Source organism: Bufo gargarizans, chromosome 2 (genome assembly GCF_014858855.1).
Source record: "Bufo gargarizans isolate SCDJY-AF-19 chromosome 2, ASM1485885v1, whole genome shotgun sequence".
Classification (NCBI taxonomy): Eukaryota; Metazoa; Chordata; class Amphibia; order Anura; family Bufonidae; genus Bufo; species Bufo gargarizans.
Window position 1 is genome coordinate 556,480,116 of NC_058081.1, and position 15,309 is coordinate 556,495,424.

General features: G+C 44.6%; 1 protein-coding gene across 3 annotated transcripts; it reads right to left on the reverse strand.

The window, feature by feature from the left end:
- Nucleotides 1-1,639: 1,639 nt before the first annotated feature.
- Nucleotides 1,640-12,963, reverse strand: LOC122926684. Of its 3 annotated transcripts, none has more exons than XM_044278146.1 (5): nucleotides 12,834-12,963; nucleotides 9,117-9,287; nucleotides 4,858-5,019; nucleotides 3,203-3,330; nucleotides 1,640-2,158 (listed from the first exon to the last, which is right to left on the reverse strand). In XM_044278146.1, exons 1-5 carry the CDS (start codon nucleotides 12,927-12,929, stop codon nucleotides 1,750-1,752), a joined length of 966 nt encoding a protein of 321 aa, XP_044134081.1. In that variant the 5' UTR covers nucleotides 12,930-12,963; the 3' UTR covers nucleotides 1,640-1,749. The 3 variants fall into 3 exon arrangements, with proteins under 3 accessions (XP_044134081.1, XP_044134080.1, XP_044134079.1); XM_044278145.1 differs by having other exon boundaries at nucleotides 9,087-9,287; XM_044278144.1 differs by having other exon boundaries at nucleotides 9,078-9,287.
- Nucleotides 12,964-15,309: the final 2,346 nt, after the last annotated feature.

Genomic DNA, 15,309 nt, shown 5'->3' on the forward strand with positions numbered 1-15,309 from the left:
GGGCAATGATAGGGGAGTGTCTATGTAACTAGCTGGGTGGGAGGAGGTATAAGGAGCTATGGGTGTTGTTAGGAGCGATGCAGGAGCTTTGGCAGAGAAAGCAGAAGGGCATTGTGGGTGGCTCAGCGGTTAGCACTGGTGCCTTGCAGCACCAGTTGAATTCTTGTGCATTGGTTCAAACCAAGGACAACATCTGCTTGGAGTTTGTGGGTTTCCTCCGGGTACTCCAGCTTTCTCCCACACTCCAAAGACATGCTGATAGAGAACTTGGGCTGTGAGCTCCATTGCCAGCAAGCAATAATAATGTCTGTAAAGTGCTGCGGAATATGTCAGCGCTATATAAGTGAGTAAAATAAATAATCTTGGGTTTGATAGGATATAGCAACAGGAAATGCCACATACAGGATGTTAACCTGAGTCACAGGACAGTAGAGTCAGGGGAGATGTACATGAGATTATCTGTTAACTCTTATAATCCTTGAAACCCCTTTTTAAACTGTGTTTATGTTCTGGGTATATGTCTTACTGTCTGAAACTAAGTGAGGGTCCCCAGCTTGGAAGCCTTTAACGCTTTTAGGACCAGGCGATTTTTCTTTTTCATTTTTGTTTTTTACTCCCAGTCTTCCCAGAGCCCTAACTTTTTTATTTTTTTCCATTCACATAGAGCATGTTTTTTTTCTGGACAAGTTGTACTTTTCAATAGCACCAATTTATGGTTTCATACAATTTAGTCGGAAGCAGTAAAAAAATTCTAATGGGGTGTAATTATAAAAAAATCTACACAATTTTGCCATAGTTTTATAGTTTTTTTTACAGCGTTCAAAGGTGGAAAAAATTACCTGCTAGTTTAATTTTCCGGGTCAGTACGATTACAACAATACCAGAGGCAGGGGCTCCATAGGAACTAATGTATTACAGAGGCCGCCGTACACACACTCTGGCCCCCCAATCCTCGCTAGGGAAGCGCGCACTCAGTTTTTGACCTCCCAGATACCATGATCACATTTGACCATAGCATCTGAGGGTTTAAATATATGCAATCAACTTTATTTTTGATCGCATACATTAGTCCCAGATGCCTGCTGTTTAAAACCGGCCAACGTAATTTTACGGTGGAACACCAGGAAGGAGTTAATATTTGTCAGAGCAGAATTACACTGCATAGAAAAGCTCTCACTTATTTACGTCAGTGGGTGGTGTATAATATTACATTTTCATATGCCAGACGCTTCCCTTTTAACAGCTGATTACTAGGACTTCCAGGATCGGGGCACTTTTTAATTGACTTTCCACCGGGGGAATCTTCCTTAAAGAGGACCAGTCGCCTCTCCTGACGTGGCTGGTTTAGTAAATAACTGTATTCTCCATGTAATAATGATTCTGGAGCATAGTTTCTTATTCTATGTTGTTCTGTTCCTTAGTTATTGCTGCTAGAAGTTCATAATTGAATCCTACCAGTTGTGGGAGGGGGTCCCTCTACAGTCTCACATTGGCAGCGGTGATTGGACAGTGCAGGGACACACGCCCCCACTGGTGACACCAAGTTGCAGATTTATTAACAATCATCAGACATGTCATGAGTGGAGAGGGAAAGCAATCGTGTTTTGCATAAAATACTGTACAAACAAGATAGTTCTTTGTAAGTTACACTTTATTTGTTGGGTTACAATTCTTCTCCTGTAAAACTACAAACTGTTAAATTATTATTTTACTCGTGATGGCAGATCATTTCTTGTCTCCCAGCTGGTGTCACAGTGTAACTGGTCTCTCGCTCCCGTAGGTCTCATATTCTGTTTCATACATTTTAGGAACAGACATGATCTCTGGCAATGGTCCCTGTCTTGGTTTGGTCCAGGGGCATTCCAGAGGGAAGTAAACATCTTGGGACCTCTTGGCATCCAGTGGCCATTGGTAACTCTCCTGTACTAAGGTTTTAAAGCCTCTGTGTGGAACAGATTTTGCACGTGGTGGTATCCTTGGCAATTTAGTGGCAGTGGGGAACTGAAGGGTGTCCCGCATTGGAGGTGGTCGTCGGAGTGTTGGTTGACTCTCCTTTGGTAGGGGGTTTTCTTTCAAGCCATGTCCCCAGGCCTTAGGGTAATCCTCAGCCTGCCAATACGTCAAAATATCTTTTTTTGGATATCCTTCAAGTTCTTTCCTGGGTTGGAAGTAAGAAACCAATATAAATACTACTATAAAGAAGAACTGTACACCGGTTTTGATAAATCTCTCCCATTATGTATACATTAGATTCTGACACATTTACCATAAAAGAGTGAAATAAGAATGTGTTAGTGAATGAACACCCAGTCTGCCTACAGCACAATTTGACTTCTCCTAGGAAAAATGGTCATAGATAGTGAGATGTCTCTATAATACCTGTCCTGAGCCTCCTGCCATGTTGGCACTGCCAATAACACAGTGGGAGACCAATGACTAATGGCTATGTGCATCTCTGGTAACCGATCAAGTGTTTTCGATCGGCTGGAAAGTTTGATGATTGTCTCAGTATGAATGGAACTAGAGCCCAGGTCCGGACCGGCCAGAGACCTTACAGGGAAATTTCCCATGAGCCGATGACCAGGGGGCCGCCTGAACCCTCCTCACTGCCCCTGGCTAGGTAAATAATGACCTGATGATCTCAGCATTTATTAATGTTGGTAGTATCAGGTACTTATGCACTGAACTCAGGACGGTCATACAGTTGAGTACTATGGCGAGGGTGGCAGTATTTTGTGCTGCACTGTGATATTCGGTTCTGCTACAGCGGTATTTTGTGCTGATATCCGCCTGCTTCTGTTATTCCTGCCTATTTGTGTTGCTCCTTCTGTCAGTTTGGATCCGCCTACAACATGGGGCCACTTTTATTTTTATTTTTTTCCAGGGCCACTTTAAGTTCCTGGCTGCCCCTGCTGGAGTGATCACTTTTTGAAATAGGTTGTACATGTATACAATTGGAACAGATTGGGCAAATCATTCACATTGCACCAAAGCTTGTCCCCACCCTCATGATGCGAGGGGGTTTACCATAACTTGCTCAACAAAGAGAAGTCATAGTGAACAGTCCCTTTAAGTTAATATGTACCTGTCAGACTTTTGTTAAAGGACAGGTACCATAGGATATAGGTATCATGTGTAGTAAAATAGAAGTGTAGATAAGAAAACCCTGGTTTTTAGTACCAATTATGCTTGTTTTACTTACGCTGTAAACGCTCGGAAATCCCGAGCTGTAGTGGACGCATATATATCATTCAAGCTCAAGACCCCCTTGTCTCTTATGTAGAAAGGTTCTCCGGCTAGCGTCCTGTTTTCTGTAGTTGCTACTATAGCCTAAAAGGAGACACATCGACATCAGAAATAGTTTTTAGAAATACAGTATATTCAGATACTAGATACAAATAGGAGCTGAAGAAAATGTAGTGGAGGCAGCTCAGGGAGGGTTTCATACTCAATAGACAGATGGAGATCAGTGTCAATTTATTATTGGTATTAATCTTCTCAATTTTTAGAACTGATCATTCTTGTACATAATGTACAGTAGTGATTAGACGGTGTGGCTTTTTAGCCCTTAGAATTTCATTACGATTTTACTTACTGATGAGCTTGAGATTTTCAGGGGGTTGTCCACTCCATTACAAGTGATGAGTCCATCCTCAGGATAGGCATCACTGTCTGATTGATGGGAATCTAACACCTTGCACTCCTACAGAGGACATGTAACGCCCCAGAGGTGCATTACCACTTCTGCACCTTGCTACTATCTCATATGGTTAACCGCGTGTCATCCCATGTATTAATTTCCAGGTCCTGCATAATGTGCATTTCCTGTTTTGCAATTGTTTGTGTTTACGTGCAATATGCCTGGTTCACCAGCAGGTGGCAGCATACACGGCAGAGCTATCTCACAGAGAATGGAGCTTTCTTTTCCATTCTATCCCCCCTCTCCTCCTGTGGTATGGTGGGCGTGTCGCAGAGAGGGAGGAGTGTAGTTAGAGTCAGTTCAGCTTACCTCCGTCTAGGGGAAGATCTAGAGTACTCCATGCTAGGGGAAGGCAGCAGGAGGATGTCCCTCCCTGTTGGACGAGCCCTGTCTGAAACAGCTGGGGCACCTTAAGGTCAGCTGGACATGGAGGCAGAAGCCTGAAGCCTCAGAAACCAGGAGTAAACTTTTCCCTGGACAAAGCTAGAGACAGACCAGATTACAAAGTGAAGTACAGCATACAAAAGAAGCTGAGTTCTATAGCCAGCCTGTTAGCACAGCAGAGCCAGAGAGGAACAGATGTAGCAGAGAGGAGTTTGCCTGCCACAGTTAATGCCAAAGCCTGCTGGAAACCAAGACAAAACCTGTAAAAGTAAAGCTGTTATCAACTTCATCACAAGGTCTGGACTCTATTTATTTCTTCATTCCCTACTACTACTACCCCTTTTTCTGATTCGGACGACAACGCCTGGGTTCCAGCGTATCCAGGTAGGAGCACCGTGACACGTGTACCAACATTAAGGGACATTTAGGCCACCCTACACCACTCTGGCATTCCTACACCTGGGTACCAACTACCATATAACTAAAAGGGGCCCTTTGCCCTTGTTGCGTCATTGGCGTCACGAAAAACATTTGCTTTAAGGGACCCATGGCCGTTGACTTGTGCGGCGCAGACAGAGCTGTGTAGTTCCAGCTGATCAGCACGGGTGTGAGTTGTTGGACTGCTGCTAATTGAGGATAGGGCATTCGCTTGTAAAGGTGTGGACAACCCCTTTAACGGAAACCTGTACTTTCACATCTATCTACAGTACAACTCACTATATACAATATATACTGTACATGAAGAATGTTGTATATACAGTAGTAATACTAACCTGGGATGGCCCTCTATTTATGTGATTTTCCAAGGAGAAGGGTTGCAGACCTGCATGGAAGTTGGTGGTGGTGGGCTGAGCTGGACGTCCCTTGAATTCTGCTTTCATCTCACTGCTCTGGTTTCCTGGATCTAGTGGAGTCCTCCATGCTCTTAGTTTCAACTGTAAAGGATATTGTAAATGTAATATCTTTGATATCAATATGATATATTGGAGGAACAAGAGTATAGAGCAAGCCCTTTACAGTCATACACTACAGAGCTCAACCCAAAAAGCCTCCTAAACCATGGTCCACAGAAACCAAACCTTGGTGCCCACATGTCTAGATTGACCTTTTAGCCTATTTCAGACACATATATGCTTTCTTCCAGCAAAAAAAATCATAGACTTCCTCAAACCTCATCTATCCAAGCTGCTCTAGTTGCTTTTTGTAGAACTAGTGTAGAATACAGTCAGGTCCATAAATATTGGGACATCGACACAATTGTAACATTTTTGGCTCTATACACCACCACAATGGATTTGAAATTAAATGAACATGATGTGCTTTAATTGCAGACTGTCAGCTTTAATTTTAGCGTATTTACATCCAAATCAGGTGAACGGTGTAGGAATTACAACAGTTTGCATATGTGCCTCCCACTTGTTAAGGGACCAAAAGTAGTGGGACATAATAATCATAAATCAAACTTTCACTTTTCAATACTTGGTTGCAAATCCTTTGCAGTCAATTACAGCCTGAAGTCTGGAACGCATAGACATCAACAGACGCTGGGTTTCATCCCTGGGGATGCTCTGCCAGGCCTCTACTGCAACTGTCTTCAGTTCCTGCTTGTTCTTGGGGCATAATCCCTTCAGTTTTGTCTTCAGCAAGTGAAATGCATGCTCAATCGGATTCAGGTCAGGTGATTGACTTGGCTATTGCATAACATCCCACTTCTTTCCCTTAAAAAACTCTTTGGTTGCTTTTTCAGTATCCTTTGGGTCATTGTCCATCTGCACTGTGAAGCGCCGTCCAATGAGTTCTGAAGCATTTGACTGAATATGAGCAGATAATATTACCTGAAACACTTCAGAATTCATCCTGCTGCTTTTGTCAGCAGTCACATCATCAATAAATACAATACCAGTTCCATTGGCAGCCATACATGCCCACGCCATGACACTACCACCACCATGCTTCACTGATGAGGTGGTATGCTTAGGATCATGAGCAGCTCCTTTCCTTCTCCATACTCTTCTCTTCCCATCACTCTGGTACAAGTTGATCTTGGTCTCATCTGTCCATAGGATGTTGTTCCTTTTTTAGATGTCGTTTGACAAACTCTAATCTAGCCTTCCTGTTTTTGAGACTCACCACTGGTTTACATCTTGTGGTGAACCCTCTGTATTCACTCTGGTGAAGTCTTCTCTTGATTGTTGACTTTGACACACTAACACCTACCTACTGGAGAGTGTTCTTGATCTAGCCAACTTTTGTGAAGAGCGTTTTCTTCACCAGGGGAAGAATTCTTCGGTCATCCACCACAGTTGTTTTCCGTGGGCTTCCGGGTCTTTTGGTGTTGCTGAGCTCACCGGTGTGTTCCTTCTTTTTAAGAATGTTCCAAACAGTTGTTTTGGCCACGCCTAATGTTTTTGCTATCTCTCTGATGGGTTTGTTTTGTTTTTTCAGCCTAATGATGGTTTGCTTCACTGATAGTGACAGCTCTTTGGATCTCATCTTGAGAGTTGACAGCAACAGATTCCAAGTGCAAATAGCACACTTGAAATGAACTCTGGACCTTTTTATCTGCTCATTGTAATTGGGATAATGTAAAGGGGGAATATTAATCACCAATATTATGCGAATATCAATAATTAATATTCCTAAATAGGAGGAATCGTCTAGTGAAGACTCCGCCTATTTATGCCTTTATATAATAATAACACAATATCTTCGCTATGCTTTACACTAATCACTATACTAGCTGCATGCGCCTTACTAACTCGCTACCGCTAACAAGTACACGCTACACAAAGGGTACAAATATAACGGTATTTATTAAAACCTAATACACTAAGCACGCAATGCTGACAACACAACACTAAATATACAGTACTCAACTACACTACACGTTCCCAAATTCCACCCACAAACTAACTATACAATACACACATACAAGTAATATTAACAATAACCCACCCGTCTGCACTGTCCCTACGGGGTACACCGAGGGTTAACAGTGGTCTTACAGGGGTGTAAGCCGACCACAAACACAAAGGATTAACAATGCGGTGGTGATATCAGAACTGTACAGCAATGCAGGGGATAAATAGCCTGCAAGTGTACAGTGAGGGGGGGGGGGGGGTGGCAGGGTTTAAGCAGGGGTTACCACCAGGGGTTAATGGATTAGGGACATCAGGGGCACAGAATCAGGGCCACCAGGGTCCTGGCAGGGAAGGGGTTAAACAGTAGGGTTAATCAGGGGTAACAAGGGGCAGCATGGGGTCTGGGATACAAAGGGTTAGGATAGTGGTAGGGAAATAAGGGGGGTGAATATGGTTGGCACTGCAAGGGAGGTACAATGCCATGCCAGCGTATACTCAGCCATCTCCAGGGCCAAATGGGCCTCTCTTCCTTCAGGCAGCAGTCCTCATGTGTCTCTGGTTCTAGTCTGGTTGCAAGAGACCTGTTCCTTTGTCCTGGACTGATATATAAGTCACTCTCACCCCCCCCCCCCCCTTTCTCCCATCCAAGGTGTAGGGAAATGACATCATCTTGTGCGTGTAACGGAATGCATGCACTCAGATTGCAGCAGACAACTGGCTGGCCCCCTGAGGCTCACAGCACCACACGCCCAGCCATGTCACAAACACAAGGTGGGGCCGCATAGTAAATAGGCTGATAAACCTCAAATCAATTGATCCTTTCAAGTCACCAGCCACCTGGAGACATATCCACCCCCTGCAGAAACTCGCTGAACGCTGGGGAAATTTAAGTATATATATATATATATATATATATATATGTATATAGATACTTGGGGCGCATCTATATACATATATATACTCATTAGAAACCTGGGGGCATACATGGGCAGTTATAGGCCCATATATATATATATATATATATATATACACACACACCTGGGGGAGAGCCATGGCAGATACACATATATGTCCTCCTGATAATATATATACACATATACAAGGGGATATATATATGTTATAAGGGGCCACAGCCATATATATATTATAAGGGGCACGGTCTAAAGGAGGCACATATTTCCCACAGGGGCCACCATGGGCAGACGTGCGCAGATGCTGGGCACATCTGCGCACATCGTCCCATGATGCTGTGGTTAATGTATGCACATATATACCATACATGCCCGCACGTGTTTGCAGGCATGCATGGATATATATGCATACGTCTCAACCCTTCCTCAACAGATAATGAGGGAATAACACACACCTGGCCATGGAACAGCTGAGAAGCCAATTGTCCCATTACTTTTGGTCCCTTAACAAGTGGGAGGCACATATGCAAACTGTTGTAATTCCTACACTGTTCACCTGATTTGGATGTAAATACCCTCAAATTAAAGCTGACAGGCTGCAGTTAAAGCACATCTTGTTTGTTTCATTTCAAATGAATTGTGGTGGTGTATAGAGCCAAAAATGTTACAATTGTGTCGATGTCCCAATATTTATGGACCTGACTGTATATTATATTTATGACCTTCCTCATCTTTAAGGGTAGGTTCACACCACTGTTTAACTGATCTGGCAGGCTGTTCTGGCAGAGAACAGCCTACCAGAGTTCACTGGATGCATTTTAGCCAGATACTGCCATTCATCGCTGGACCCCTTTGACTATAATGGGATCCAGCGGGGATCCGGCAGTGAAGGCTGCATCCTCTTCAAAGTTTACCTGCACACCGTCTCGTGTGTAGTGGCAGTCCAATGTAATTATACTTGCTCGTCCCATGCATTATGAGTAATATTAATAAGTAATGAATATTACTTTACTGCACAAGCCCTTTAAGTACAACTCAGCTCCAATTGTTTTCAAGTATCTCTCTCCACAGGTGTCTAAGGGTTGTGTCCAATATTGTTGCTCAGCTCCATTAAAAGGAATGTGATTAACCTGTAATACTACATACAACCTGTGCATGGGTGTGGCACTATTTTTGGATACCTCTTTGGATACAAACGTAGCACATGGTTAAATGACTAACCCTTCTCACTTTATCCCATAAATCCTTATTATAATGAACCTTCCAATGAGGTGGAGGAAGAGGGTGACTGGGCTGTGGTAGGACACCCGCGCAGTATTTCCGGTTATGAGTGCTTCCAGTGGTTGTCTCAAATGTATTTATTAGTTCATCATATGCTGTGGCTTCACTTAGTTCCCTCAGTGTTGCTGGAAGAGGCTCTGAGATGGTAGACTGGAAAGAGATGCAAAAGAAATTTCAGCCATCATAATTAGGGATGAGCGAATCGACCTCGGATGAAACATCCAAAGTCGATTCGCATAAAACTTTGTTCTAATACTTCGTTCTAGCTCCTGCTCCTTACAGTATTAAGGTCCATTCACACGTCCGTAGAACGGGTCCGCATCCATTCCGCAACTTGTGGAACAGGTGCTTACCCATTCATTCTCTCATTCACATCCGCATTTCCGGAGCGTGCCCCCGGAAAAAAAATTGAACATGTCCTATTCTTGTCTCCAATTGCAGACAAGAATAGGCAGTTCCATGGGGGTGCTGGGCCGGGTGTATTGCGGATGCACAATACACTACGGACGTGTGAATGGACCCTTAGAAAAAAGTCTTATGCAAATTGACTTTTGATGTTTCATTCGAAGTCGATTCGCTCATCCCTAATAATAATATATAGAAAAAGACAATGTATGGTTACTGTCAAACTCTGCCTGTACTGGTGGCCCTCAGCTGTGTGAAGGACCCTTCTCTTTTCCTGCTCCCCATAGACATAGCAGCAGCGAGCAGGAAGAGATATGGGACACGGCACGTGCGCACTGTGTGCTCCTTCCCTTCACACAGCTGATCAGTGAGGGTGACGGGTGTCAGACCCCCGCCAATCTGATATTGATGACCTATCATGAGAATAGGTCATCATATTAATAGCCCGGAGAACTCCTTTAACTAATGTGCTGGCAGACTAACATGGCCGCACATTTGACGCAGCAATAATATTGTGCATGCGCCTTAACTGCCGGTATCAGCACATGTCCAAATGACAGGTCTAGTGAAACGAATCAGCGATTGTGGACACACCACTAAAATTCTTTTAGCAGTGCATGCATATTCGTTGATGCCGATTCGTTTAAATATCTTAACGCATGAGCCGATACTCACAGCAATGGTGCGTGCATGAGACTGCGCTAAATGTGTGGCCATATTAACCTGCTGGCAGAGAGTGCGTCCTGAGCTGGGACGGGATACTTCTTAAAATGTAAATTTGTTTGGATGAACTAATCAATTCACTGATTCCTAGTGCAAATCTTTCCCTTAGGCCCCTTTCACACGGGCGAGTTTTCCGTGCGGGTGCGATGCGTGAGTTGAACGCATTGCACCCGCACTGAATCCTGACCCATTCATTTCTATGGGGCTGTGCACACGAGCGGTGATTTTCACGCATCACTTATGCATTGCGTGAAAATCGCAGCATGCTCCTCTTTGTGCGTTTTTCACGTAACGCAGGCCCTATAGAAATGAATGGGGATGCGTGAAAATCGCATGCATCCGCAAGCAAGTGCGGATGCGGTGCGATTTTCACGCATGGGTTCTAGGTGACAGTCTATTCACTGTATTATTTTCCCTTATAACATGGTTATAAGGGAAAATAATAGCATTCTGACTACAGAATGCTTAGGATAATAGTGCTGGAAGGGTTAAAAATAATAAAAAAGTTAACTCACCTTCTCCTCTTGTTCGCGTAGAGGCCGGTCTGTTCTTTAGCTGTGGCTGAAGGACCTTTGATGACGTCAGATCACATGCTCCATCACCATGGTGATGGACCATGTGATTGGAGCATGTGATCTGACATCACCTCAGGTCATTCAGTCCACAGCTAAAGAACAGACCGGGATCTACGCTAACAAGAGGAGAAGGTGAGTTAACTTTTTTATTATTTTAACCCTTCCAGCACTATTATACTAAGCATTCTGTAGTCAGAATGCTATTATTTTCCCTTATAACCATGTTATAAGGGAAAATAATACAATCTTCAGAACATCAATCCCAAGCCCGAACTTCTGTGAAGAAGTTTGGGTCTGGGTACCAAACATGCGTGATTTTTCTCACGCGAGTGCAAAACGCATGACAATGTTTTGCACTCGCGCTGAAAAATCGCGCATTTTCCCGCAACGCACCCGCCTCTTATCCGGGCAAAAAACATGACGCCCGTGTGAAAGGGGCCTTATACCTCTTCTCTGTGTAATTTCCACCTCTGGTTTTGGCTCCCAATCACTGATGGAAATGACTGATCAAACACTGAGGCCTGGTTCACACTTCAGTGTTTGGTCAATGATTTGTGAGCCAAACCCATAGTGAAGCCTCAGAGATAAGGGAAAGATCTGCACCTGTTCTGTGGTTTTGACCCGCACCTGGTTTTGGCTCACAAATCACTGATGGAAATCACTGACCAAACACTGAAGTGTGAACAAGAAATAGAGAAATAGACCAGAAGTGACCCTATTACAGAACAAGGTAGGTACCCACACAAAAATTTGTGACAAAGTAAAGGGCCAGTTAATCAAATGACTCGGTACAAGCTCCCGAGTATATCCAGCAACTAAAGAAAAATGTATAAAAGTATATACATTTTTATTATAACACGATTCAAAAATATATATGCCATTAAAAAGGGGAAGGAAAGTGACAGAAAGAACGCCATCCTGGTGCTGCACGCACTATTACTAAAAAGAGTAATAGACGTATCTCGATAAAGTATAATTGCAGCACATATAAACGGTAATAAATAAAGAGCCTCTGCAATAATAACCACAATGCCTCAAGGATACTGGCAGATGGATATACAAATGCTGGGGTAAGTATTAAAGGGGTTCTGCAGTTTGTTTAAACTGATGATCTATCCTCTAGATAGATCATCAGCATCTGATTGGCGGGGGTCCGACACCCGGTACCCCCGCCGATCAGCTGTTTGAGAAGGCAGTGGCACTCCAGCAGCGCCGCGGCCTTCTCACTGTTTACCGCCGGCCCAGTGATGTCACAATTAGTATCAACTGGCCTGGCCGGGGCTAAGCTTCATTCAAGTGAACAGAGCTTAGCCGCACCCAGGCCAGTTGATACTAGTCGTGACGTCACTGGGCCTGCAGTAAACAGTAAGAAGGCAGAGGCGCTGCTAGAGCGGCTGCCTTCTCAAACAGCTGATTGGCGGGGGGGTCCCGGGTGTCGGACCCCCGCCAATCAGAAGCTGATGATCTATCCAAACTGCAGAACCCCTTTAAATATGAATCGGGTAAAAAAAAAGTGACCTGGAACCAGCAAAGCCAGAAGAGAGACTCACCTAAGGCAGGTAGTGTGCAAAGACAACCAGGATGGCACTACCCTGACGCGCGTTTTCGGTGTGCCTTCGTCCGGGGGTCAAGTGTGAACAAGGCCTGACTGTGAAGCTGTCCTTATGTAAAACTATCCCCTGATCCATCCTCCACTGCAATAAAATTGGGAGCAATGGAAATAATTTTACATGGGGACAATAGGTCCCAGTTTTGGATCTACAATATTATCACTTTGGTGCTCTCTGCAAAATCGGAAGCTTGTCTGATAAAGGCCCTGCGGTTTCAAAACTGGTCACAACACATTCACATTGCTAACAATGTTGCCACATCTATGGTCTGCTCAGCAGGTAAATTACAACCACAGCACATAAATCTCATGGTCAAACACATAAGATACTTCCATCAACCCTTACATAACCCCGGCTTCTTATCTAGGACGTACTCACGTTACCTTGATATTTGCAGGTGGGAATGACACTGGAGGCTTGTAATCATGGCCAACGCCAGTACTTGTGAGATGCCAGTCCTGCCTCCTCTCTACCCCCATTATTGTACAATGTAGCACTAGCTGATGTGCAGCCGGCAGAGCTCCTGTATAGAGCCTGTGGAATGTTGTGTTTCCCTGTTGTCATGGAGACAGAACACACCTCTTTGATGTAAGCACAGAATGTAACAGAGAAACTGGAGACCTGCAGCTAATGACAACGATGGTGATAGTAGTACATTGCACCTGTGACTCTCTTGTATCATTAAAAATTCAGCTCCCATCCTCCTGAATGAGGAGTGGTCTTCAATCAGAGGTTCATGATAGTAGCTGCCCTGAGTAATGAGCAGCCTCATACTAAAGCCTCATTCACACAGCGCCAAAAACATGGAAACTGCCTCCCATGGTTTTCAATGGGGGTTACACTGCCGCTTCATGCAGCCATGGATTATTTCTGTGAACTTTGCTGGACCATGCCAAAAAAAAGACATGTCCATTCCAGCAGACACTACTGGAAACCATGGCGAGTGTTCAAGCACATCAGCCACATTGAATGGGGCTATAGCTGTGGGTGGAGCCGACATATGAAAAATGCACGGCGGAAATCTTGAGTTTCTGCTGCGACTTTTCCTACAATAAGAAAAAGCAATCTGGTTATAGATATGGTAGTGTGCCATGACCTAAATGATCAAATGCTATAGTATGCTTCATCAAAGCAAGCAAATGGCATGGTTTTAGGAGCCAATGTACCATGACATGTCCTGCTCCCTCTGCTTGTGACACGTGACCATGAGGTGCCATTAGGCACTTCTAGCAATATGGTTGTTTTCCGTAACAGATAGACCCAGAGTAAAGGACCATGGTCACATGGCCATTTTGTCAACAGACTATAATGGACCCGCTCCCTTTCCTAGCTTAGAGCTGTACTACACAAGGCGACCAGACGATTGTCAGGAGCGAAGGGTTCCTTCCCGACAATCACCTGTTCGTTAGTGGAAGAGATCACTAAGGCCATCGCTCGTCCCCATACGGAACCATTGTTTGCCGGCAGCAGATCGTGATTAGACAGTATGATCTGCTGCCGGCAAGCAATGATTTTTAAACTTGAAAGATCGCGATCAGGATTGCTCATTCATCGGGTAATTGGAGGCAGTATTACACAGGCAAATCATCGCTAACTAAGAATACTTGTCAGCGATGATCTGCCCGCCAATCGACTGGTATAATGTAGCCTTATTAATACTGGTACCATTATTAGATAGACGTTACTTAAATCATTGACAAGGAAAACAGGAGTACATTCTTAAATGAACTTCACTGTTAAACCAGGCACCATGGGGGGAATTTATCATTTACCCCCCATGTAAGAAAGTCATAAACTTCTTGTTTGCAATTTTTAAAACACCATTGCACCTAAATCTGGGGGAAAGTGGCATTTCTATGCCGCTCGCCACTTTCCCCAAATGGGGGTATGGTAAGTGTTGAGGAAGGGTTGAGACGCATGCATATATATATATATATATATATATATATATATATATATACACATATATGCATGCAAACACGTGCATGCATGTATAATATATATATGCATGCATTAATCTCTTTATAGGAGGATGTGCGCAGATGTGCCCAGCATCTGCGCGCATCTGCCCTTAGTGGCCCACAGGGGCTCATGGTGGCCCATGTGGGATATATGTGTGGTGCCCCTTATAATATATACAGGGCTGTGCCCCCTTATAATATATATGTGCCCCTTTATAATATGAGATCCCCCTTATAATAATAAGATACATGCCCCCATATCCATAGGCCCCAATATCTGCAACCAGGTGCATCAGTGTGAATGTGCCCCAAGCATTCACACTGATACAATCTGGTTGATTGCATGAGAATGACCGGACAAAGGTCCGGTCATCCTGATGACTACAAAGGACTCAGGTTCAACAGAATCTGAGTCCTTTGTTCTAATTATCTCCAGCGCCGTTGGAGATAATTATGCATGATAGAAGAAGGGGAGAAGCCTCCCCTCCTTCTATTATGCGCATTCCGGCAGCAAAATTAACATCTCGCTGTCCCGAATACTAGAGGCTACAGACGGGAGATCAAAGGCATCTCCCGCCTGTTAGCCCATAGCACGTCCCCGGTGTGCGGGCCGGCGCAGTGACGTCATATCACTGCGTCGGCCCACGTGGATGATGGGCGGGCGCGCGCTCGCGCCCCCCTGGTGGGCGGCGTGGGAGTGCGGGCCGCCGGGGATAAATATCCAAGTAGTTAGGGTCAGGGCCCCCACCTTGAGGAGAGCTAGTCCTGCGCTCCGGAAGAAGAGAGTCGGGACCCCTCCCCCACCTTGAAGCAGAGCGCGTCCTGCGCTCCGGACCGGACCCCCCCACCCTGATAGGAGATTAGGAGAGCGCGATCGGCGCTCAGTGCAGCCAGGCCC